General features: G+C 56.3%; 7 protein-coding genes across 7 annotated transcripts; 4 read left to right on the top strand and 3 right to left on the bottom strand.

Moving 5' to 3' along the window:
- Positions 1-681: 681 nt before the first annotated feature.
- On the bottom strand, positions 682-4,549 carry KVR01_010783 (uncharacterized protein). Its single transcript, XM_044784657.1, has 2 exons — positions 3,644-4,549; positions 682-3,490 (listed from the first exon to the last, which is right to left on the bottom strand). The coding sequence occupies exons 1-2, from the start codon at positions 3,843-3,845 to the stop codon at positions 3,330-3,332; spliced, it is 363 nt and encodes a 120-aa protein (XP_044639930.1). The 5' UTR covers positions 3,846-4,549; the 3' UTR covers positions 682-3,329.
- On the top strand, positions 1,737-2,957 carry KVR01_010938 (uncharacterized protein; the record flags this gene model as incomplete). Its single annotated transcript, XM_044791593.1, has 1 exon — positions 1,737-2,957. The coding sequence occupies one exon, from the start codon at positions 1,737-1,739 to the stop codon at positions 2,955-2,957; it is 1,221 nt and encodes a 406-aa protein (XP_044640085.1).
- Positions 4,322-7,028, top strand: KVR01_010916 (uncharacterized protein; the record flags this gene model as incomplete). The annotated part of the gene is made up of 4 exons (XM_044783902.1): positions 4,322-4,399; positions 5,038-5,311; positions 5,460-5,605; positions 5,751-7,028. The coding sequence occupies 4 exons, from the start codon at positions 4,322-4,324 to the stop codon at positions 7,026-7,028; spliced, it is 1,776 nt and encodes a 591-aa protein (XP_044640063.1).
- Positions 7,029-7,875: 847 nt separating this feature from the next.
- Positions 7,876-10,939, top strand: KVR01_010860 (uncharacterized protein). The gene is made up of 6 exons (XM_044790877.1): positions 7,876-8,091; positions 8,141-8,261; positions 8,559-8,694; positions 8,802-8,855; positions 8,931-9,189; positions 9,301-10,939. The coding sequence occupies exons 2-6, from the start codon at positions 8,241-8,243 to the stop codon at positions 9,437-9,439; spliced, it is 609 nt and encodes a 202-aa protein (XP_044640007.1). The 5' UTR covers positions 7,876-8,091; positions 8,141-8,240; the 3' UTR covers positions 9,440-10,939.
- A 2,639-nt stretch (positions 10,940-13,578) lies between these two features.
- Positions 13,579-15,614, bottom strand: KVR01_010884 (uncharacterized protein). The gene is made up of 2 exons (XM_044781829.1): positions 14,776-15,614; positions 13,579-14,714 (listed from the first exon to the last, which is right to left on the bottom strand). Exons 1-2 carry the CDS (start codon positions 15,336-15,338, stop codon positions 13,721-13,723), a joined length of 1,557 nt encoding a protein of 518 aa, XP_044640031.1. The 5' UTR covers positions 15,339-15,614; the 3' UTR covers positions 13,579-13,720.
- A 707-nt stretch (positions 15,615-16,321) lies between these two features.
- KVR01_010727 (uncharacterized protein) lies at positions 16,322-21,353 on the bottom strand. Its single transcript, XM_044786808.1, has 3 exons — positions 21,134-21,353; positions 17,819-21,070; positions 16,322-17,690 (listed from the first exon to the last, which is right to left on the bottom strand). Exons 1-3 carry the CDS (start codon positions 21,192-21,194, stop codon positions 16,552-16,554), a joined length of 4,452 nt encoding a protein of 1,483 aa, XP_044639874.1. The 5' UTR covers positions 21,195-21,353; the 3' UTR covers positions 16,322-16,551.
- A 248-nt stretch (positions 21,354-21,601) lies between these two features.
- On the top strand, positions 21,602-23,779 carry KVR01_010881 (uncharacterized protein). Its single transcript, XM_044781314.1, has 2 exons — positions 21,602-21,780; positions 21,842-23,779. The coding sequence occupies exons 1-2, from the start codon at positions 21,767-21,769 to the stop codon at positions 22,557-22,559; spliced, it is 732 nt and encodes a 243-aa protein (XP_044640028.1). The 5' UTR covers positions 21,602-21,766; the 3' UTR covers positions 22,560-23,779.
- The last annotated feature ends 793 nt before the right edge of the window (positions 23,780-24,572 follow it).

Consider the following 24,572-nt stretch of genomic DNA (forward strand, 5'->3'; position numbering starts at 1 on the left):
CCGGACATACTACATAGTAGTAGGCGCAGGCGCAGGCGCAGGCGCTTGCGGCTGTATGTATGTATAGTACGGATACGCTGGTGTGGCTGTCTGGATGAGTCTGGACGGACCAAGAGGGAAAGGCGGGTCTTACGGGGGGTGCTGGGAGGGGGTGTGACAACCGGTTGGGGAGACAAAGGCAACAAAGGCAGGAGCAGATGCAGATGCAGAATACGGTTCTTCCAGTGTGACGTCTAGATTAGATTACCAAGGGGCCCCTGATGCCAAACTGCTGCACTGACAGACTGACAGCCATGGAGAGCAGAGAGAGAACGAGCAGTGCAGGAGGTTGGCAGGCAGGCAGGCTGGGGCTGCTGGGCTGGGCTGGGCTGGGCTGGCTGGCTGCGACTGGAGGGTGCCGAGACCATGCGGGTCGATCCGTGACTGACGAGGGCGCAGTGACCTGGGACAACCCTGATCGCTGTGCTCCCTCCCACTGCCACGCTGCCATGCTGCCACGCCAACACGCCAACACGCAGCCGGCGGCGCCTGCCAATTATAATAGCAACAACCTTCCAACCTTGGTTTGGGGATTGCTTCTGCTCCCAGCCTACTGCACGGCTGGGCCACGATGCTACCATGTATGTACGGAGTATCGTCTCGGTTGCTGTCTCTGTGCCGGTTGCTCAAGCGACAGACAGTAGCAGCAGCAGCAGCAGCAGCAGCAGCAGCACCCCCGGCGCCCCCAGTCCCATGCGGCGGCGGCGTCTCACAATGCGGGCCCTGCCACCCCTTGAGGCAACAGACCGGATCAGGGGCCACAGCTCCCAGGCCAAAACGAATGCAGGTGGCGGCATGAACGACGTGACACGGCCACGCGCATTGCAATCTTGCACGGGCTGGGGCAATTTACAGTGCACTTCTCGTCTACGTGATGCCTGTGGAGTACTCCGTGCTGCAACTCGGCAGGGCTGGCAGGTTGGACGCTCCCCTCCTCCCCCCTTCTCTCCCCTGACCGTCGTCTTGGACCGAGTTCCTCATCGAATGGGTTTTCACCAAGGGAACAACAGAAAAGGGGTAGAAGTTACCGACCTCACGGCTGCATTGAAGTAGGGGTTGCATTTTGAAGATGGACTCACCCACGCATGCAGTACGGAACACTCCGTACACAGACAGACAGGGCAGTTGGCAGTTGGTTCCTTGAGGCCCGCTGGCCTGGCCTGGCCCGGCCTGGTCTGTCTAGAGTCTAGGCCCGGGCCCGGTTGGATTGCCCGGATTGCTCAGGAGTCAGATTGCTGCAGCCGTTACCACATACAACAATAGAACACACACTCCTGCCACCTCCTGCCACCTCGGAACTCACTGCCGACGGTGCCGTCATCAACCAAGCCTCCAAGCTTCCAAAATGCCAAATGCTGCGCACCCAGGCGGCCAGGTGGTGGAACCCAAGGGCGCGGGTGCATCACGCAGGATCAGATAAACCTTGTCCTCGCCAGATGCTTATTCTCCCTAGTCTTCTTGGACCCCTCTACTCGCAAACCAATGACGCAATTATGTAGATCCACAGCACTGGGCAGCTCCGTTTTATGCGATAATGGGAGGGGCATTATTATACCACGCCGAGCTTCCATCAACGTGATGATCGAGTTCACTGACCCAAAGCGCAGTGGACCGTAGATGACCACCGCTGCATGTTTTTCCGACAGCAAATCTTCGACTAGACCACCAAAGAGCCGACACCACCGCCCACCGCCCACATGTCCAGCATGATCCGCCAGGCCCTCCCGCGCGGCCTGGTGCGTCGCCCCTTGCTCACGCCAGCCAGTGGAGCCCCAGTCTGCCCGCGATGCTCGCACACGATCCGCCGAGGCCTGATGACCGGGTCGCGCGAGAGGCCCTCCCGCCGCGCCGAGCTTGACACCCTCAACGTCAACCGCCTCGCCTCCCAGTATGCCGAGTACCACCACACCCGCCAGCAGGCCCTCAGAGCAGGCGTCGTCGCCGGCGTAATATCCATCATCTACGTCTGCTGGAAGATCAGCCAGAAGATGCGTGAGGAGTCTGCAGCCCGCTGCGGTGGTGGTGCCACGCAGCTCGACTCGTCCCTGCCCGCCGGCGACCCCCTCAACGACCCCAAGCGCAAGGTGGTCAAGCACGACGAGAACGGCCGCGAGGTCGTCCCCACCGGCAACAGCTACGTCCCCGAATTCCCCAGGACGGTGGAGCTCCCCGAATTTGGGCGGGCGAGCCCACAGCCGGACGGGTCCAACGGCAGCGGGCCCATGGCGCCTGCACTGATCGTGCCGCCATCCGTGGCAACCGGGACCGAGTACACACTCGTGGGGCTGGGGACGCGGTCCGTCTCGTTCCTGGGCATCAACGTGTACGTGTTGGGCTTCTACGTCGCGACGCAGGACATTGCCGAGCTGCAGCAGCGCCTGGTGCGCAAGATCAACCCGATCGCCTCGACGCTCGTGGCCTCGGAGAAGGGCGACCTGCGCAAGAAGCTGATGGACCCTGTCGAGGGCGAGCAGATCTGGGACGAGTTCCTCCGCTCCGGCATCCCGGCGAGGAGCATGGTGCGCGTGGTGCCTGTGCGCGACACCGACTTCCACCACCTGCGGGATGGGTTCGTGCGCGCAATCCAGGCACACGAGGGCAAGGCCAAGGACGAGGAGTTCGGCGAGGCAATGAGGGAGTTCAAGCGCATCTTCAACAGGGGCAAGGTGCCCAAGCAGAAGGAGCTCCTGATGCTGCGCGACAGGGCCGGCAAGCTCACGCTGGTGTACGACGAGGGCAAGTCCGGCGGCAGGGAGCTGATCGGCACCGTGAAGGACGAGAGGATATCGCGGGCCCTTTGGATGAACTACCTCGGCGGCAAAAAGGTCGCTAGCGAGGAGGCAAAGACGAGCATTGTCGACGGCATCCTGGAATTCGTGGAGCGTCCCGTTGGCACAGTGGCGACCCAAGTGTTATGATCCACGAAATTAGAGGTCACGGTGGTGGTATACAATCCCATATCACAAGCATATGCACACGCACATGGTCACCTTGCACGGTACGCGTCCACGCAGAAAAGAGTCCGAGGTCTGACAATCAGTCACATTGCACGTTCCGGAATGTCTTGCGCGAGGTGGGAGCAATCATTTTCGTAAAGGTGTGTCTCGAAAGTGTGCCCAGCATCGAGTCTATCCGCCTCCAAAGCCTTCCCCACAAGCGGCATCGCGTAATCGTCACAGGCTCGCCCTCCTATCCGTCACGAGGCTGTCAATCGCAAGGTTGTCCTCTAAGAAAGCATGATGTTCCGCGTCTGTGTTTGTAATCACGCCAGAAACAGGAATGAATAGCCCTTACGCAAGACCGCCGACCTCCTGCAGCTTCGTCTTGAGGTTGCCGCCAAGCGCCTCCAGGTCCGAGTTACCGCCAATGTGCTTCTTGCCAAAGAAGATGTTGGGGACGGTGCGCTGGCCGTAGAGCTCCTCGAGGGCATCCTGAATGGCGCTGCCGTCACCTGTTGCGTGTCCAGAGACCGCCATGGTCAGCCGTTTTGTTTCGCCTTCAGCCCCTCTTGTCCTATCTTGTCTCCCCTCGACATTCCCAAAGGGCTCACAGGTCGGCAGCGAGGCATTTTTATGGGGAGAGGGGAAAGGGTGGTTGTACTGACTCTCCTCGTTCAGCTCATACACCTTGAACTGGGCACCAGCGCTCTGCAGGGTCTTCTTGCTGGCACGGCAGTAAGGGCAGTAGCTCTTGGAGAACACCATGACGGCGTTCTCGTCGATGAGCGACTGGGCCTTGGTCTTTGCTGCTTCCATTGTGATCGGAGGTGATGCAAATCCGGAGAAGAATCTGCGCAGAAAGGACATTTACTGTTGGAGGGGTTGTTGATCGGTGGGTGGGTGGTTCAACCGGTGGGGGCGAGCAAGGAGGGGCTTTGGAGTTTTATATCGAGGCAAACACCCTATGCAGGTATTCGGCAGGTCGGAGCTATGACACGGGTGAGGGAGGCAATGTGCATGTCGCAATGCGATCACCGTTTGTGGATTTGTCACCACCCGGACAGAGCAGAAACGGGTACGTCGTTTGCCGGCAGCTGCCAGCCCTTGGAACGTTCCCTCGGCTTTTAGTCTGGCTCTATTTTTGTTGCTCGGCCCCACCGTAGCATCTCAAAGACGTACATGGAGTTCCACTTCAGATTGCTGCGTGCCATCGAACTGTATGTAAGTGTACAGTATCTTGTTCAGGTCCGGGGCAAGTAGTGTAGACCATCCGAGGCTCTCAATATTTCTTAAAGCAAGGTTCTTTATGGTGGAGGAGGGTGCTTCGCACCTCTTTCTTCCCTATGGCAACCAGGAGGTACCGGAGCACCGTACTTCTGTACCATCAGATTTCATCTCCGAAACGGAGACTTGTGAATGACGTAATGCTCCCTCCCCACCAGCTGTACTGATTAGAATGGCATATCTGGCCCGCTATCAAAACACCAGATTGCGAGTCGATTGGGAACCCTCGCCTCAGGCCCAGGGCGGTGGGTACTGCGATTTATGGCCTGTTTCTGCCCAGGGTAGCTGTTGTATACTGGCAGGACGGCTTCGTGGGGAGAGTTGGCCACACGTTGGCTGCTGATCTTCCATGATGTTTCCTGCAGCCGGCTAGGCGTCTACAGTGTGCTTGTTGGTCTGCGGAAGGGCAGCCAGCCAATGGGTTCGATTTGCAGGTTTGGACCACTTTGGATACACCTTGTCCCCGGACCGACGATCATTCTGCAGGCGCACAGCTGAGCTAGGCTTGAGCAGTTTGTCACCAGTCGTCTCGAGACGAAGCGAGACATGACCTGTCCATGCTCCTTGTGGGAATCGAGACGGTGTCGAGCTTATTAGTGACCCCCAAGTCATGAGAGCTTGCGTCTGTACTCGGCGTAACCACCATGACGCTGCTCTTTTTGACCAATGTGTCACCCAGACAAGCTCTCACAGATCGTGTCCAGGTCGTTTGGATTTAATAACTACCTAGGTACCTAGCGCTTCTTCACTTGATCTTCCCTTGATCCTTTAAAAGGTAGAGAAGTCTGCTCGCCTGTGCCGCTCCGGCCTCCTTCCCCCAAAGCAGGCACTAGCAGTTGCACGGATCCGCAGTCCTAACCCTGAACAGAGATCAGGTGTGCCGCCTCCCCCAAGCACGACGGGTTGGCTTGGCGTCTGGGCAATTGGCCACACGTTGGAGCCAGGAGCCCGCAGCCTCATCCCAATAATCCCGTTCGCCTTTTTTGACCGCCAGCTTCGAGCACCGACATTTCTTTTCGACTGTCCGATTGCCGAATCAAGCATCCCAGGTGAACCCAGCAAACTCAGTTTTTGTGACTACCGACAACGATACTGCCCTTTGCGGTCAATCAGTTCCTGACGTTACGAATTTTCCCCCCAATATTGGTCGTTTACCTGCCGGCCCAATACGATCTTGGGTCCTCTACGTGTTCTTAGTCCCGGCCACATTGAACCGGGACGCCGGCCTGCATTACGGCATCGACCCCACTTGGGCGCATCAACTTCGTTCGACTCGGGCTCTGGGACGTGGAATCAAGCACGCAGCCAACATTCTACACAGTACCATTCGCCGCCACTGCCAGGTAACACATCTCCAGTCACTGCATCCAGCGATCTTTTTCCTGGTCCAAATCCTTCGAGCGCATTCTTTTCTTGCGCGCCCAACCCCTCTCATCCCCCCTTTCTCCCGACGTCCGGCCAGTGTCCTTTTAAGGACCATCGTAACAGTTGCCCAAGGTGGCTTCCGGATCCTCAACCCTGGCATCCTCAGGTGCCGCCCAAATCGCCGGGCACATTGCAAACCTAACCTCCAACCTGGTCAATCAACTACCGCCCTCCGTCCAGACGACCATCGACAGCGCCTCCCAGTATATTGAGTCAACTACAGGTCTCAACCCGACCATCCTCTACAGCAGCGCAGCCGCCGCCCTAGTGCTCGGCGCGATACCCACTGTCTACGCCAAGTCGACCTCTTCCAGGACGGACAAGGGCAAGGACGCCAGCGGGAAGAAGATGTCTCGGTATGGCTGGTCAGGCCGTGACCGAGGTGGCCTCTCGCCCTTCAATTCGAGCTTGGGAAGAGATGGTGTGCCTGCGGTGACAGACGAGGATTACAGCTATATCACGTCTGAGGACCTGGAGAATCATGGCGTGGAAGGAAGGGACTACAAGAGGGAGCCGGTGGACAGGAGCCGACACTACAACACACGCTCGGCCGGCGGCCCCTCCTTGGTGATCGACGAGGACGACATCCTGCTCATCAAGAGCAAGGGCGTCACCTACCCGGAACACTTCCCCGCGTATAGCATCGGCGACGGCAAGCTGCTGGTGGGCGACGTACGGGAGCGGGCGCAGATGGTCATGAAGCTGTCGGACCGGAAAGCCCGCAAGATAAAGCTGCTGTACAAGGGCCGCCAGCTGAAGATCGATGACGAGCCAATATGTGAGTTTGGCGTCAAGAACAACAGTGAGATCATGGTCGTTTTCCCGGACGGCGACGACGACTCGAGCACGGAGAGCAGCGAAGAGGTTGTCGTCGTGGACAAGGACGCCGACGGTGGCCGGCCCAGGAAGTCCAAGAGTGGCAAGAAGAGGAGAAGCAAGAAGAAGGATAGAAGCAGCACCAGCCCCCGCGACAGTAATCTCGAGGTCCCGAGGAACGACGGCGCCGGCTCGAGCAGACCGCAGTCTCCGGCTTCGGGCGTCTCGGGCGGCGGCGCGGCCGCGGCGCCGGGTGGACCAATCGACAAGCTCAACACCATCAAGTCACACTTCACCACGCAGCTGCTGCCGCTCTGCCTGCAGTACACTGCGAACCCTCCGTCGGACGCAAAGAAGAGCGAAGATGAGCACCGCAAACTGTCGGAGACGGTCATGCAGCAGGTGTTGCTAAAGCTGGACGAGGTTGAGACAAATGGTGACGAGGATGCGCGGGCCAAGAGGAAGGAGCTCGTGCGCATGGTCCAGGATGTTCTCAAGGGACTTGACGATGCGAAGGGGTCCTGAGCGTCGCGAAGTACGACGGCGGAAGTCAGCTCAAATCAAAGTGACAACGAGCAAACTTTGCAGCTGCTCACATGCGTTTCCTGGCTGGCATTGGTTGCGGCCTGCTCGATTTGGTTTCGGCTGCAGCGTGCATTTCATGACTAAGTGGGCATGGATAGACTGGCGGTTCCACACACTTGTTGTTTTGATAGATTTGTAAGACGGCTCTCTACTCTGGCGCGGCAAGCACCGAAATCCCGGTTCGCCTGCCGTCACAACAACCCGCAGAGTCGATGTTGGTGTATTTCGGAGCACCACATGCGGACGGTTGGGCAGCTGCTTTTCCTACTATATCAGCGTCTCCTTCGCGTACGGTGGATATCTTAAAAGACCGAGATTCTTGCTGGTGGGTGGGCTGAGGCACGGAGATAGCATAGCCTTTCTTATTCGGAAATCTGGAAGACGTTGGGCGGGTGTGGAGGATCAGCGTTGACCAGTCCGTTACCAGCGGAGGGTGCTCGATCTGGTCGCGACTCGATGGGGGTCTTCATAGAAATGCGTGCATTATTTTGGACCGTGCAGACATGACCAGATTGCGTTCTAACAACCTTGGAAGTGTATTGTCTATTACCCATCCCACCAGTTTCCACTCATCGACATGTTGCCAGATAAATTCCCGGCATGGGGGCGGTTCTCCCGAGGCAGCGAAACATGGAAACATACGGGCAGGTGCCAGCTATCCAAGTTTCCAACAGACCTTCCAGTCCCTACAGGAAATGCAATAAGAACAACAACAATCTACTGGGTATGGACAGGCATGTCACCTTGTACAAGTCGTAGCCGCGGTCGTTTGAAAAGCGGGTTCTAATCCGTGCCCACCCGCGACGGACCCCCCGGTCGCTCCTTCCACCCCGGATCACGTGTGTCGCGCCTGCCCTAGTCACCAGGCCCTTACTAAGCAGGATAGCGGGCTCCAGCCAATGGCAGTCCCGTACAGTCCCCAACCGACTGGGCGAAAAGTTGGTTGTGGTCGATTCCCAATTTTCGCCCTGCGACCTACAGCCAGAGACCGGTACGAAAGCGTGTGTGTTGACCCATCCCAACCCATCCACCCACGAATACTAACTTCACAGGGCGACCCAACTGGCAGCTCAGTTTCTTCCTGAGCAAACGTTGATTCCCTCGTCTCCCCTTCCACAGTTCCCTTCGTGACGACGTCGACACACATTCAAAATGTCCTCCTTCGAGCAGGTCGTGAGTACAATCCCCAATCCCCCAACTCTGTCAACCGGACGAGGCCCCGCCGTCACCCTGCCGCCAAATGTCGCCTGGGACACGGAGAACCATGATAGGACACGATGGGACTGGCTGCGATGCACTACCGGGCTGCTGCCAGCAAACGAGACGGACTCGGCTCGATGAAAGCCAGCCAGACAAGAGGAGGAACACACGACTATGCGACCAACCCTCAAGGCCTGGGCGGCGGGGACTGCCTCACGATTCACAAATCATCCCACAGTCCACGATACTGACTGTCTCTGCCTTACACAGGTCGTCATCGATGGCAAGGGCCACCTTCTGGGCCGTCTGGCCAGCATTGTCGCTAAGCAGCTGCTTAACGGCCAGAAGATCGTCGTCGTCCGCACCGAGGCCCTGAACATCTCCGGAGAGTTCTTCCGTGCTAAGCGTACGTAGCCCAACCCGACGCACGACACACGACCTCCCTGGATCGAGATCCACCCGACACACACCATGGGGACGAGACACAGACGCAAGCTGACGATATGGATACAGTCAAGTACCACGCCTACCTCCGCAAGATGACCCGATACAACCCCACCCGCGGTGGTGAGCATTCCCCCTTCCGATGAGACGCGACAACGCTGTCTCGCCGTCAATCAACATGTCTGACCCTGCTGGCAGGTCCCTTCCACTTCCGCGCTCCCTCGCGTATCTTCTACAAGGCCGTCCGCGGTATGATTCCTCACAAGACCGCCCGTGGCGCCGCCGCCCTTGAGCGCCTCAAGGTCTTCGAGGGTGTTCCTCCTCCCTACGACAAGGTCAAGAAGATGGTCGTTCCCCAGGCTCTCCGCGTTCTGCGGCTGCAGCCCGGCCGCAAGTACTGCACTGTCGGCCGTCTGAGCCACGAGGTTGGCTGGAAGTACCAGGATGTTGTTGAGAGGTGCGTTCTGCTCGAGGTCTTGATGCTCACGACTCTGGGCTACGCTGCACAGAGGCGGGGGATCAAGACGCCAATGGAAGCCGTGGAGGCCCTTTACTGACAACCATCTAGGCTGGAGGAGCGCAGAAAGGCCAAGGGAGCTGCCTACTACGAGCGCAAGAAGGCCGCCCGCCGACAACTCGCCGAGGGCAAGAAGAACGCCAAGGTCGATGAGAAGACGGTCAAGGCCCTCGAGGCTTACGGATACTAGACGGCCTCCGTACAACCAACCTCTTTTGTGTGCTTTTTCCGTTTGGTCTTAGATCGGCGCGTGGTGGTCAATGGTCGGGGGGCATCACATATTCATCCGCGACGGGTAGCAGGAAACTTTTAGCTGGCTTGCCCGTCAAACTTCTGGGTCCTCGATAGGGACTTATCACCTCAAAACAAATGAGCATGCTGGGAGAAAAGATGAAATCTTGTCCAAACAAAAAAAAAAGCTTTCGGGATTGCCGGTTGCATGCGTGATTGGTCTTTCGTCCCCTGCGATTTGAGAGAACTGAGCGTCACTAGGTCTCGTCACCGCGATAACGAGGGAGGAGGATCGAGAAGCCCTGTCGAAGCCCCTTCGAAGCCTGTTGGGAGAGGTGGTGGTCATTGGGGTTATTTTAATCGGGGGCCGGTATAACTGCCGGTCTTGCGGAATGCAGATATATTCGGGCGAGAACTTGGCATGGTGATGACCGTGTCCCGGGCCGTCCTGACGCCTCACGAAATCAAGAATCACAATACCCAAATGGCCATCACCTCCCACTTGTCTCGTGTTTCTGGCTGGCATTCTTTCCGTGCCTGCCTCTCGCTGTCCCGGGATAGTCCCTTGCCAGGGCTCGGCTCCCTTCTAGTATTGACTCTTTGTGTAGGTACCACTGCTAGGTCACTTGGAGATCCTCCCAGCCCCGAGGGTTTTTCTGTCGAATCCTCGACTTCTCTAGCTCCTCTTCCTTACCACCGCTGCGCCTTCCTCGGAGGAAACCCTATCGTCTACGCAGTATCTAGTTGTTGAAATCACTGCCGTCATGTTTATGTGGCTTACGTTGACTTGCTCTCCATCAGCGGGGCTCACCATTACGATTTCGTGTGGTTGCTATACGTCTTGATCCTCTGGGAGAACCCTGCTATATATACAGTTCATCTGCAAAGATAGTTAGGCATATGTCGGCATGTTGAGTTGTGCTGAGGGCCACCTCCACCGCCCAGCCAGGTGCGCTGGCTCGTCCCTGCTGGTCCCTGCCGGGGCAGAACGTATAGGTGGTGAGGGGGTGGTTGCCCGTGGAGGGCAAGGAGACAGGAGACGACCTCCTTCGCCATTGGAGCCTTGTGTGGGCCAGACTCTTGGCACGCTCACACTTTAGGGCAGCTTCTGTATGTGTGATGGGTTGGCTCATAACGGGGTTAGTACAGTCTATGAGTCTGCAGTGTTATGAATCAAAGAAGGTATGACAATGAACAGGTGCGATGGCCCACGGCATCTTCAAGCTGGAACAAGCAGTCAGCATAAAAGACTCTCGTACAGGATGGCCTGTTTCTGCGAAGCCTGGGGTTATGCATTCACTGGCAACCCACAAATTGTTTTTCTCAATGCATAGGAATCAAGTGAGACAGCATGAGAATCACTAGCTATAATGTGTTTCAGTATGTACCTATCTGGAGTCGGCATGCTGTTTCTATCACTCGTTCGTTTTCCAACTTTGGGCACATAATACCAGTTAACTTATTCGGCCTATCACCTCGCCAGTGCCCTCGCCGTTTGCCTGGTTCCTTGTCAGGCCTCACATAATTAACATGCAGATCCAAGTATGAGGCAGAGCACAGCATTGGCATCGGCATTTCTAGGTAGAGACGGTGCGGCTCGAAAGGAGAGACCTCATCATATCCGTATGCAAAGAGCGATTGGTCCTCCTCCCATACTACCTAGGTACTTTGCGTACGTGCCCAGGTGACGATGATAGTTTGACTAATCCCAAGCGAATTCTTTTCGAGTCTAAAAGTCAGTCGGATATCTTTACACGGCCTAGGTATGTCTTTTCTCCTCGTTCCCTTGCGCTGACGGGCAGTAGTAGTACCTGGGTATGGTCTACGTTGGCAGCACATGACTTGTTCCTTTGATGTTGATCTCCGCGTGCAAGCATGTCGTTCTGATTGCTGCGAGCATGGCCTTTTGAGTATCAACGTAACATTCTGCCTGCGTCAAATGCTATGGAGCTGTGGCCAGCACGGTTCTACAGCTGGAGGTATCACACATGCCTAGGTACCATGTGCGCCCTGGTATGCGGTCTGTACTATTAGTAGATGTCAGGTGCGATACTACAACACCTTGCTGATCGTCCCTGTTCGCAGACCTACTAGCCAAATGTTCTTACTCGGATAGGCCAGGTAAACAGGATCCTCGCCAATAAATCAACGCCCATATGTACTGTAGTACTGCACGGGGCTCCCAGGGTTCATAATGAGGTCAATATTTGGCTTTATTACAAAAAACGATGGGTACAACGACGCACATGAGGCTAGGCACTAGTGTTACTCTCTGCCACTGAGCGGGGGCGGCGAAATCGGTCTTGAATAGTGGAGACTGTGTACAGAAATCACCTCTTCCAAACAGCTCCCTGAACAGCAGAAGCTCGGCCAACTACCAGTCTACAGTGGAGGGAGACACAACAACACCTGTAAATCAATGAAATCAGCTGGCCTAGCAAGGCTGTATCGGAATTTGGTGATGCTAGATAGTCATAGGTACTAGGAGAGGTCGCCTGAGGCTGTGTCCGTTCAGGCGAGCATGCAGCCAATCTTGGACCCCGAAGGCAGATTCATTGTGCTCCCGCCCAAGCTAGATAGGAAAGTCACCCTATCAGACGCTCGATTTCATTCTGTCCTGATGCCTTTCTGCCGCCGATATCCTTCCAATGAGACCAGACCATTCTGTCCTAGAGTATGAGTCAGGATTCCCTCACAAACGCCGCCGCCTGGTTCTCCCCGATTACCTACCCCGACAATGTGATGACGACCAATCTAAGTTTACTTCTTGTGGACAGGGCAGGAGCTGCAGGAGCAGCTGGAGCCGCAGGAACAGTTGTCTCCGCACATTCTGAGTGGTTTATAAAGCAAGGGTATTCCTGTTGCGTGGGTTTGACGTTGACTTGAGAGTTTTTCGGAAAGCTGAGTTGATGGAGGAGAGGGGGAAGAGGGAGTTCACATTATCCTGCCGCAGGGCACGTGGCCTATTTATCTTGCTTGGCTCCTCTCACAAACGCTGTCCACCAGATGACCAACTCTCAGGCTGCGGGACCGGGCCTATGGGCTGTGGAAGAGCTCGAGAGGATGGGTAGAATGGGGTGGCAGCCAGCGCTTGAGTGGCTCCCCTCTGGCCTATCGCGTTCCGCTAGCAAGCCCCATGCTCCGTAAATGCCTCCACCTTTCCAGTCTTCGCATGTGCCAGCTGTGATGCTGCTTGGCTGCTTGCCGCTCTGCCGCTATTGTGCTGCAGGTGGGAGGGTCTAATGCATGCTCCGCTTGGGGTCGGGTGGCGACAACTGTTATTGGCAATGACTCCGGCGCGCACCCGCTGACGGACGACACCCGACGCAAGCGGCGTCTTATCAGTGCAATAGACAATTCACAAAGGCGCACATTGAAGCGTCAGCAGGAATGCTTATAGGGGTGCTTTTACGCTGTGGGCCTGACACATGCAGTCAGTCGTAATCACAATCTAAAATTCATAGGCATATATTATTCATCCCCTCATGGCTTTAGGTTTAAAACACTATAATTATACTGCCTTAAAGCTCAAGCAGGGCCTTTGGGGAGGTAATGTGACGGTATGGCTGTAGGTACTGGTGAATGACCGACGACTAGTTGTTTATTGTAGGCCTTTTGGCCTATGTGTGCGCGCGCAGGTCAGCAATTGCGCAGCCATCACACGGAGGAGGAGCATACTGATGGGCATAGGCCCTTTGGTGACCCGTTATTGATTAGACCTTCCCACGGGTTAATAATCCCACGAAAATTTGATTTTGGCGCACTACTTCAACGCCTGCTGGTCGTTTATGGCTTTTAAGTTTCGATGTGTCAAGAATGGAGATCAGCAACGGTTGCCCCCATCATGTTGTAGGCAGCAGACGGGTGCTTTAGCCCGCTCCGTGAAGTATCAGAAGCGACCCGTCCGCAAAAGTATTTATCTAATCTTGGACCTCCTATGGCTTATATTCTCTTATAGGAGGGTCTTAAGCGTTTACCACTGCACATACGTTATATATGTATGGAGATTAGAAACGAACCTACTCTCCTTTAAAGGAGTTGTAAACTATTGCACAGACGCTTCGGGGCAAACATCTTTCTACTTCGGCTTCATCCCTCTGTATGTCCAACCTCAGAGTGCAGAATAGAATCTGTCTAAGCAAAGATCAAACCTTGACATTTCCACCACAATGCTCCTCTTTTGATTCCAAACAGAGGGCCAAGGATGCCTCCTCTCGAATCTCGACTGGCAGTAAACTAATTACACATTCATCCCAGGGCTTCTCCCATTGCGGTACTGCCACAGCCGGCTTAGCTCTTTCACCTTTCGCGTCATGGTCTCCTTCTCGCCACGGCCCAACATGCCGAAGCCGGGCGGGCCAGGCTGCTGCTGCTGCTGCTCCTCGCCACCGTCGCCGTTGGTACCGCCGGAACCACGCGCCTCCTCCCCATTCGTGCCGACAGTGACCTCACCCTCCATAAAGGCATTGGTCTCGGCACACCCCACCAGCTCCCCAGTCCGGGCATCCCTCTCCAGGGGGAACATCGCGTTCAGGTAGTGCTGGCAGAGCAGGTGGCCCTCCATGCCGCGGGCGGCGGCGCGGCTGAAGGCGCGGCCGGCGAACACAGGCGCCGCGGGGTCGGCCGCGCTCGCCGCCTTGAAGTGCAGCACGCCCCAGAGCGCTACGAAGTCGGTCGAGTGGCAGTAGTGCTCGATGTGGCCGATGGCACTGCCGCTCAGCGCGGCCGGGTTCCGGCTGCCCGTCTCGCGGCCCGCCAGCGCGCCGGGCGAGGCGGGTGGCGTCGTCATCAGCACGGGCGAGGACGGTGTCGGCGGCGTCGGCGGTGGGTTGTGCCTGTTGTCTTGAGGGGGCTTGGCGTCGATCGGCTTGGGGAGGGACTGCGTCGTTGCTGGCAGGCCGAGGGCCGCGTCGACGGCAGCGGCGAGGGGCTTCCTGTCTGCCTCGGCTTCCGCTGCGGCGCTGCGGAATGGGTTGTTGAAGTGGTTGGCGGCGCAGCCAAAGGTGTAGACCTCGAGCTTCGACAGGAGGTTCTGCGGAAGCTCCTGGAGGAGCCAGTCGATGATGGCGCTGCCCTCGATGCCCCCTTGGGAGTGAAGGATGAACACGACCTTGGTGTTCTTCTCCTTGGACAATGCCCTCTTCACCTCCACGTAGCACCGGCGTATGTCCTTGGTAGGGTAGCCGAACGTGCGTTGCACTATACATTCCAGTAGGTCAAAGATGATCCCATACCTTCAGTGTCATGTTAGTTGGATAAATGCTCGGGGTTGGATAACAGGCAAGCGGCACTCACGTTGAATTGTGGATGCCCAAGACTGGCCTTCCAAACGTAAGTGCCAGCCTGTTCAGGTTGCTTTTGAGCCAGTATTGCCCAGTAGCGACGCCGTTGATGTACAGCCATTCTTCGTGTTCATGTATCTCCCTCCCCGCAGTGTATTTCGGGTCAGACTTATACGTCATGTGAGAGCCATTGAGCGTCCAGCAGAGGAGCAGGTTCACGGCCCAAAAGACCCCGACGAACATCGCCGTTACCCAAGGCGGGATGAAGAATGCCACCGGGATACACATGAGGAACGCAAGCTGCATGACGATCAGGATCGTGTGAACCATGACGCAGTATGCGTTCCCCCAGCCCCACGCCAGCTCGTCAAAGTGATTCCCCTCCCGCGGCCTCAGGGGCCTGATGATGAGCGGCAGCGACCACCCATAGTAGAACACGTAGAAGAGGTCCCAGAACAGAAGCTTGCTGGGGATATCAGTGTAGTTGTATTCGTTCACCTGGCCGCCCCCGACCTTGGAGCCGAAGAAGTCGATGCCGTGATGCCTCGCGGTATTCGCCTCGGCAGGATTCGCCATTTTGAGGGGAAACTTGAAGTGTCCGGAAGATTTCGTTCACAGAGCTGGAGAGGAGACGATTGAGATGTCTGAGCAGGCGAGGAGCCCCTCCACGCAGCGAGGACAAAGGATGTATATAAACCGAAGGGAAGCTGCCCCCGGGGCCCAGAGCCTCGTCACATGCTAGATGTTGTGGGCGTGTGCGCAGCAGCCTGGATGGCCACAACGTGAGGGCAAGCCCAGCCATTGTACCGCAGCCAGCCTGTGCTAAGATGAGACATCACCGGCTCACAGAAAGTGCGTAGTATGTATGCGGATCGGCACGTGAGTGGTCGCACTCGTGCGCGCACCGTACATCCATAACGGGCACAAGCGCTTACGGCTTTTGTTTCCCGGTTTGTGTCTCGATGTGGCCTTCCAAAACAGTAGGCGTGATAAGGCTCTGCTCAATGCAGGCTGAATTGTTCATGTGCTTGTACCTGTCTTGGCATGCAATCAGTCGTTGGTCCTACTTCGTGACTTATCAGGCTCCATCCTAGTGGCAGTCCTTTGGGCAACTCCAAGGCTTCACATTCACACACAGGATGTGCGCCTTCAGTTTCGAAGAAGAGCTTGTTCCTGTCTTACCCACCTTCGGCTTCTTCCGCGGACAGACTAGTTGCTATCCAGAGCTGACAGGTTCTTATGACGCACTGTATCATGGCTACTTTCAATTCCTATACCCACAGGGAGTCCCAAGTTCTGCTTTGAAGGTTCTTGGTCTCCAAGCTAGTTTAACCAAATGTTCCCTAACCGTGTGCGGGCGATCGAGTCAGGTAGACAGCTAGTTACTCCGACTCGGGAGTCTCCTAACTTCGAAGGGGCCCACGGCTCATGCCGAACTTTGCCGAGATGTCTCTCCTTCTCTACCAGGTCGAGTCGGTGGCTGGAAGCGCCTTGCATACGGAAAATTGTAGCACAGCCATGTTGTACCTGCCTAGGTCATCATAACCGTGCTGCTCGGACCGCATTACCAAAGCGTGTACATTTGTTATTTTCCCAGCAGCGCATGTTGAGGAACCAAGACAAAGCTTCTTTCCTACTTATCAACGGGCAACCTTCTCACGTAAAGATGCCCTTTAGGACGAGGAGCCGTACATCTTCTATCTCATTACTAGGGAGCCGGGGGTTGATCTCCAGCCAGGGAGGCATTATATAGACCGGCATCATTTCCATGCAGGTCGTATTGCAGATATTACAGTCCATTGACAAGGCGCAAAGGCCCCTCCTCGCTTGCCTCTCCTCGCCTCTGCTCCGCAGCCTCGGCAGCAAGGAAGCCCCGAATAGCAGGGCCGGGCTCCTTAGCACCGCCAGTGCCGTTCACCGAGTTGCCGAGGGTGAGGTGCCCGAAGAGACATTCCCACAGGTCTCCCTTGTCAACCGCCTCGCCGGCCGCCTTGCCCTTACGCATCAGCTTCGACAACCTGGCGTGCTCCAACTCCATCGAGTTGGCCGCCTCGATCGCTTCGTCACCGGGCTCCGGAGTGACCTCTGTGGATTTGCCCTTTCCATGTGCCCGTGTGTTGTCGCCAATATGGGCCATACGTCTCCGGACCGATAGGTTGTAGATGGACTCCTCAACAGTGCCGTCTATAATGTAAAGCCAGACGGTTGTCTCCTGGTCCTGCCCGATACGGTGCACTCGCGCGATGGCCTGTAGCTCTAGCGCGGTGTTGATGAGCGGCTCGCAGAGGAAAACATGACTGGCATTGACCAGATTGAGCCCGCTCGAATGTGCCCGGGCGTGCAGTAAGAAGCACTCGATCGAGTCATTCTCCTTGAATTCCGTGGCGCCGTTTGTCTTATCAAACGAGGTGAAGCCGATTCGGTATCGTTGGAATGCCAACCTGAGCACGTTCAGGAAGTCGGAATATTGAGAGAAGATGATGGATTTGGCTCCCGGGTCTGACTCCCGCAACCATAGTAGATGCCGCACAAGATTGTCTACTTTGGTCGTAAACGCTGGCCCGTCGAGGTCAATGTCTTTGATCTCGGCTAACTTGTCGGCACTAAATTCGCTGTAGATCACAGACTTTTTGGCTGACGTGGTGCCGTTTTGTTTGGGACTTTCGGCAGACTTCTTTGGCGAGGCTGTTGTTGAATCTGAATGAACCCTGAGTTCTTGTGGTTTCAGAGTGATGTCATGAAGGCTGGAGTTGTTCAGATGCTTTTTGCATACTGGACAGTTGCGATGTGCCCTGAACCAAAGCGTGATACAATCTTTACAAAATTGATGGCCACAGACAGTCAGAACACCAAGCGTGAAGTTTTCTCGGCAGATGATACAGAACCGCTGGTCACCGTCTTTGGCATCCATTTCCTTGAGATGGATAACTAGATCACCGTCAGTCGTGATGCCTAACGTCATGGTTGACAGGAAATGAAGTCTCGCGGCAAGACTTCTACCTTTAGGGGGGGGATGAAGCAGAACATGAAGTCGGAAACAGAGAAATGAAACTTACGATACCTGTGCTTCGCGTTCGAAGCCTCCAGCTTGTCCGCGAGCACTTCTTCCTGACCTATGAGTACCTTCATCTGCTCGTCACCAGAGGGTCCTTCATACGGTTTGACCGAGTCCGACACGTTCTGCAATTGACGGTAGAAATCGACTCGCGCATTCATCGTGGAGGTACAGAGGTCCAGCTCTGAATTCATTGCCTGCACAACCTTGAGCTGCTCAGAAAGCTGCCTCTGCGTGGTCTTGAGCTGCTCTGTGACAATCTCTAGTTCGAGCTTCACACGGTTCGATCCGTTCGCGAGCTCATGCCGCAGCTTGACGGTCGCATTACGCAGCTTCGCCACGACGGCTCTCAGGGAGCGAAGATCTGCTTGCCCCTTTTTCGGCCTGGGCTTGATCTTCTCGCGCACAGCGAAAAGCTCCACCACCTTCTCCGGGAATGGGCCTTCACCGATGAAAGCTTGCTGGAGTGAAACCCTGGCCTCGTGCTCGACTAGCTCATTTGTTTGGCCCGTGATAGCTTCTTCACGATCAGCAATGGCCGCCCGAAGGATCTGGATATAGACCACGATTTCTTCCATGAGTTTGGTCGAGTCCTCATATTCGTCACCCGTGATCTCATTCTCGTCGTCCTCGTCCACAAGAGCCTTGAGCAGAAGCTGGATAACATGCTCGCGCCAGTCATCGAGCTGATTGGCTTGCTCATTCAGGCCGTCGGCGAGGATTGCCAAGTCTTCGACCACTGTCCGGCTCTCAATGCCCTGCTTGTCGACGCTTTTGTACTCCGGAATCACTGCAAAGGTCTGTCTAGAAGCTGCATCAGAAATCTTCCTCATCAGCCTCTCCGCCTTTCGACGGCTCTCATCAAGGATCTCTCGGCGTATTTTCTTCGCAGTATCGTAACTCTCGACTTCCAATTCCTCAAGCCGTCGGAACTCGTCCGAGTCCGGCGCGGTCATATCCTCGTTAGTTTTGATTTGATAGTACGCGTTAGCACAAAAGAAGACGGCTTTGTGCTGAATTTCCAGCGCTGATCGGTAACGCCTGCGGGCCTCTCCTGCACGGCCTGTGTTCAATTCCTCATCGTTGGCGTCGTCTTCTGCCGTGATGCGTTCTTTGCCAGAGGATTTGGCAACTTCAATCTCGAACTGGAGTTTCTCCCGTGCCTCTTGTACGACATTGTCAATGGTCTCTAGGACGCCTTTCCAAATATCGAGCGCGGTCTTGACACGAGGTGAGTTCTCCAGCAATTGGCCTCTCCTCAACTTAGCTGACAGCAGCGCCCGCTGGTCGGCACGTATGGAAACCTCACTCTGCTCGATCATGACATCGAGAACTTCTGCCACGGTGCGCATAGGGCCTCTTCTGTGCCCTAGGGCTCTTCGATTTCGTTGTCCAACTTCAGGATGTAATGCGGTTTGCCGCAGCCGATCCAAGGCGGTTCTCATTCCCTCTAGCACACCGGGATCCTCTGGGTCCCAGTTTTCATGGATCGGCGCACCCTGTGGGTCCAGACCACAGGCTTCAACCACTTCTCTGAATAGAGTTTGGTAGTGCTGTTCCTCGACTGCGGTAAAAGGCATCGTAATTACATACCGTTTCTGCGGAGGAATGTCTATCTCGTGTCTCACGAGCCGCTTCGAGTGGCGCAGGGATAGCTGGTTGAAGAGTCGTCGAAAGCCGTCTTGATGGAATTTGACCAGCGCAGTCCAGGCCGCGACATTCGATGCGAAAGGCTCGTATCGCAAGAACAACAACAAGCCTCGAAGGTCCTCCACACTGTCTTTCACAGGAGTTCCAGTGACGCCCCAAGCGTGAACGCGGGGAAGCAGCCGCGCCAGAGTGGCCGCCTTTGAAACACCACTCTCTATCATCTGAGCTTCGTCAAGGCAGACACGCCACCAAGATAGTTGTGTTAGTGGAGACCTGGGTCGGTGGTACTTCCTGGGGTTCCGCCTCGCTCTGTCTGGTTCACCGAGCGCGTAGTCCAACTCGGAGGTCAACACATTATACGTAGTCACAACCACATCGTGGCTAGCCAAGTCTTCAATGAGCGCACGCTCCCTGCTTTGCTCTTCCCGCACATGCTGATTAAGACCATTGTATGCCATGACGTCCAGATCAGGTGCGTGCGTTTTGAGTTCTGAGAGCCACTGCTTCTTCAAGGACGATGGGCAAACAATGAGAGTGGCGGGAGTCGACCTGACCTTCTCTCCAAGATAGTAGTCGTACGCCTCCACAGGCTCGCCATGTTGGCGGTGGAGAAGGCAAAGTGCCAAGATCTCAACAGTCTTTCCCAGACCCATTTCCTCGGAGAGAATGCCCCCTCTAAAGTTCTGTTCCAATCCGGCAAATGCTGCCAGGTCTTTGGTGACCTTTCCGAGGAGCTTGCTGATATAGCAGACCTTGCCATCAGCATCTTGCACCTCTGTGAACGCACTTGGGGCAGCGAAGGGTTCGAAGCCGACGTCCTTAACATTTCCGTCTGTTTGCCACTGGACACCCTCTCGACGAAGCATCCATTGTACAGCTCGACGTTGGAAAGGATACAGTGTCGCATTCATTCCTTCAATGGTAAAGTCCTCTGGTGGAGTGGAATTTTGATTGGGGACGTGTGCTGCCTCGTAAAACATCTGAGGCGAGCACGAGTCTGGGTGGTCCTGCTCAGGGGGGGTGAAAAATTCCGGGAACGCCTCAGCCAAGACCTGTCTCCTGAATTTCCGTTGATACGGGGAAAATACTGTCGCAAAGACCGAGGTGCTAACATTCCAGTGAACTTGAAAGTCAAATGTGAGTACAGTGGTGCCATCATCTGCACCGAGACGAACGTCTGCATTTAGCCAGATGGCATCTTGGGTGCCAGGGTCAGACCACAAGACGTCGCGTGCTGAGAGAATTGCTGCGAGACGATCTGGCACATCCTTTGTCTTGAGTGGGAAAGCAATGCAGAAGTTGCCACCCTTGGATGGTGATCTCGCAGAGACTGTGAAGATGTAAGAGTACGCGGGATTTGCCTTGGCATCCGAGGCAGCCAAGCAGAACCGAAGCTGAGACTGGACACCGGAAATATGACAGGATGTGAAATCCAGAGGCTGATGGGCATTTGTCCTTTCTATCACGAGCTGCTCCCGAACGATGGTGACGGACTCGGGGCCGGCAGCATCGGTTTTCTGGCGTTTGGCGGGCCGGCCATCACGATTGGTCTCCTTCGCATAAAAGGAACGGATGAGGCCAATGAGAGATGATGGAATCGGATCTGTGGGGATGGTCAGTGGCTACTTGTTGATGACGTGAAGGCCCGAGGCCAGTGGTGACCGACCTGCTGCGTGCACATGAACGGTGATGTCTGGCTGTGAGCCAACGGCAGCCTTTCGGCTCATGTTGGTTTGGTTGGCGAGTGAGTTAGTGAGTGATTGAGGTCTCTGCAGGTCTTCTGTGCGTCCGTCTTGAAGACGGAGGTGCCCAGCCCGACCTGAGGAGACAGATGGTGGGAGATGATGGGGACGATTGGTTGGGGGGGAGGGGGAAAGGAAGGAAAGAGAATGTAAGTGCAAGGAAGGAGGTAAGTGGTTCATATCCACGAAGACCGTAGAGCGTGTGGCAGCCTGGGGCGAGTCCTATCAATGATAGATGGGGTGACGAGCTGGTGGGGGCAGGGGTTCGGTACAGGGGGGTGGGTCGCGCGTCATTGGTAATCCCATGTGGATTATCGATAAAGCTCGGCGCCACCCAACGACGTCGCCCGTCTTGCCTGCCACGCCGATCCGCAACCGCTCCGGAGCACGCACGGGCCAACCAGGAATTTTTGAGCAACTGCAGCTTGCTTCCCAAGAGCCTCGACGCCTCGGGACGCTCCATCTGCACTGCACTGCCTGCACTGCCTGCGCCGCCTGCACTGGAACCCGTGTTGCCAAGTAAAGGGTGCACCGTCTCTCTAGCTCTGGGTAGTGGCATGGTGATCGACCGGTACGTGTTCGTCCAACGGATGTGCAAGGCCCCTGTCGCACTCTGACCGCGAGTGCCACAGATCGATCATGAAGACGTCGCAGTTCCGGACGGCCCTGCGCCTCCTGACGCGGCCCAGCACCAGCACCAGCACCAGCACCAGCATCCAACAGTGCCTCCAGACCAGACACGCACACCAACAGGCCGGCAAGGCGCCAACAATACCGTCGCCGACCCCGTTCGTCCCGGACGTCAAGACATTCCTCACGCTCATCGGCCGCGGCCTGAGCTCGCACACGGCCAAGTTCCCCACGTGGGAGGCGCTCTTCTCCCTGACGTCGCCGCAGCTCCGGGAGCTGGGCATCGAGCCGCCCCGCACGCGGCGCTACCTCATCCACTGGCGCGAGAAGTTCAAGGCGGGCCGCTTCGGCCCCGGGGGTGACATCAAGCACGTCGAGGACGGCAGGGCCAAGCTGGCGGTGATAGAGGTCGAGCGGGGCCCGCTGGACTTCTCGCGGCACGTCGTCAACGTACCAATGGACAAGAAGCCCGAGGACGTCCCGCCCGAGGAGAGGGTCAGCGTCGATGGGTACCACGTCGAGGGGAACAGCGCCGTCGTCGGCCCGTATGCCCTGCCTATGAAGGGGGCCCGCGCCGCCACGGTCGCCGTGACGGAGGGCATGTGGGAGGAGAAGAGGGGCCGCAAGATCGACGGTGGTGAGAGGAGGCGTGCCGAGGTCAGGTTCAAGAGGCGTGTCGCCGAGCGCAAGGCGGCACGGGAATCGATGGGCTTTGCGTGAGATGGCTTTAGGCGCGAGGCCTAGGCTGCTGTGGGCCGCCCGAGGATGCCCTGCATACTGATATGATAAGTCACCTTGTGTAGCCTATATGGCCGTTGTACAAACATCGACACCGTTTCCAAATCAAGCCATGTGGGCACTGCTCGGGGCAATTGAGGGCCGCACGTGCGCTGGAGTGTACATTCAACCCAAACAGCACTTTATTTACAGCTGCTGACCAGTTGAATAACTTGGGTCCCCGCAAATAGGACCTTTCCGAAGTCTCCAACATAAAGTGGCGCGGTATGTGCGTGTCTAGAATGCCGGACAGCATGGCCCCCTCCTATCGAAAATTCACGCACGTGCAGCACCCTAGAGTGAGGAAGGTCAGACATTTGGCACAAATGTGTCGACACACCGCGCCGAGTACTTTGTTTCACTGTCTAGCATGCCTGAGGATGGACAGGTAACGCAGTCAGGGTTGGGCCCCCACTGCGGCCGGGCGGGTGGTGTGCTTGCAACTGTGCCAGAAGACGAGAGGCACAGCTTTCCATTTTGTTGATCATGATGACAGTGTTTGACGCACCAACCACCGGGGTACGGATGCAACGGCCCGCGACCTCCTTTTTCGGAGAGCACTGACAGCGCCATGCGTGCCTGACGTCAACGTGTAGTGTCTGGTCCGGCGTGCATAGACGCTCCCACAGGAGGCCCAGCATTCTAACAGAGATAGCGTGGGTTGCCATCTGCATAGTCGGTATACATGCAAATTTGGAGGTTGCTTAAGCATGTATGCTTTGGAATAAGACCTGGCTTCATCTTGAGTTGGCCGAGGCGCTGCGATTACACACTACACAGCTTGCACACCAGTGCAGACCATGAGCTGAGCCCCACAATTTAGAGTTTAGCGGGCCGGGCCGGGGCTCCCATGCTCGCACTCCCATGCTGTCGGGTCGATTCAGCAAAGAGGCGAGAAGAAGTACTGCAGCGAATTGGATTTCGGGTGGGTAAATGTGATGTCTCTTGTTCCAAGGAAGGTCCAAGCAGCATTTTAGAAGGAAGAAGGGACGGGAAAAGGCGGTGACAAAGAGGACATGGTGATTGGGGCGGCGATGGTTGATGGCAGAACTTATTACCAGTGTGCAGTCAAGAAGCCATCCAATCTGGTACAACGTCATCTGGAATGGGAACGCGTGTTATGTATGGCGTCGATCGACGGTGTTCCTCACGATAACCGATAACCGATAACCTTCCTTTTAGGTTTGGCAGGGCTGGGAAGGCAGGAAGGGTGATCTGGCCTGGGCCGGCTGGCTACTTTAGGCTTACCTCTCAACCTCTGTCCGCGTCATCCGATGTCGAATGCGCATCCACAAAAAACTAGGCACCCAGCAAAGCTCAATTGCTCCGATGCAACCCCGCAACCGAAGCACGCCGCACGCCATAACCACCCACCCTGTTGCGTATCATGAATAAACAATACGCGTCTTGTCTTGACGGCATTCTGCAGTTTGTTCTGCAGTTGTTCTACACTTGTCCCCAGGCGGGGATCAGCGGGCGTGGCGCCTGCATCTCTGGACGTCAGGCGTCAAACGTCAGACGTCAGCCTCTGCCTCAGCAGGAGCAGAGTTGCTCCGGCCGGTGGGGGTGCAGTGCAGTGCAGTTGGCCACCTGGGCTTCAGGGCTGCCGGGCGATGAGTCCTGAATCCTTTCGGGCGCATATAGGAAGTTCGCGGGAACATGAAACTCGGGTGCAGTCTGTGCAGGTCACAAGAACACGAGAATAGGAGAGATCCGGCCGAGTGTGCTCGGGGCAGAGAGGCTGCGGCTGGGAGTTGTCAATTGGCGAATCAGTGGCCGTTGGTCCTCGTGTCCGCTGACCTTTTTAACGGGCGGGCGTTCCGACTCTCACCGGCCGGCCGTAGCAGTGGGAATAATAATATTGGCGCGATAATTTCTAGGTGTCAGTGCCAGCCTGCCAGCCTGCCAGCCCAGGGGACAGTGGGGTTCGCATCCCCACGTGGAGGTGCCCAGCAG

This window comes from Diaporthe batatas (genome assembly GCF_019321695.1).
Source record: "Diaporthe batatas strain CRI 302-4 chromosome Unknown Contig00014, whole genome shotgun sequence".
In the NCBI taxonomy this organism is placed as follows: Eukaryota; Fungi; Ascomycota; class Sordariomycetes; order Diaporthales; family Diaporthaceae; genus Diaporthe; species Diaporthe batatas.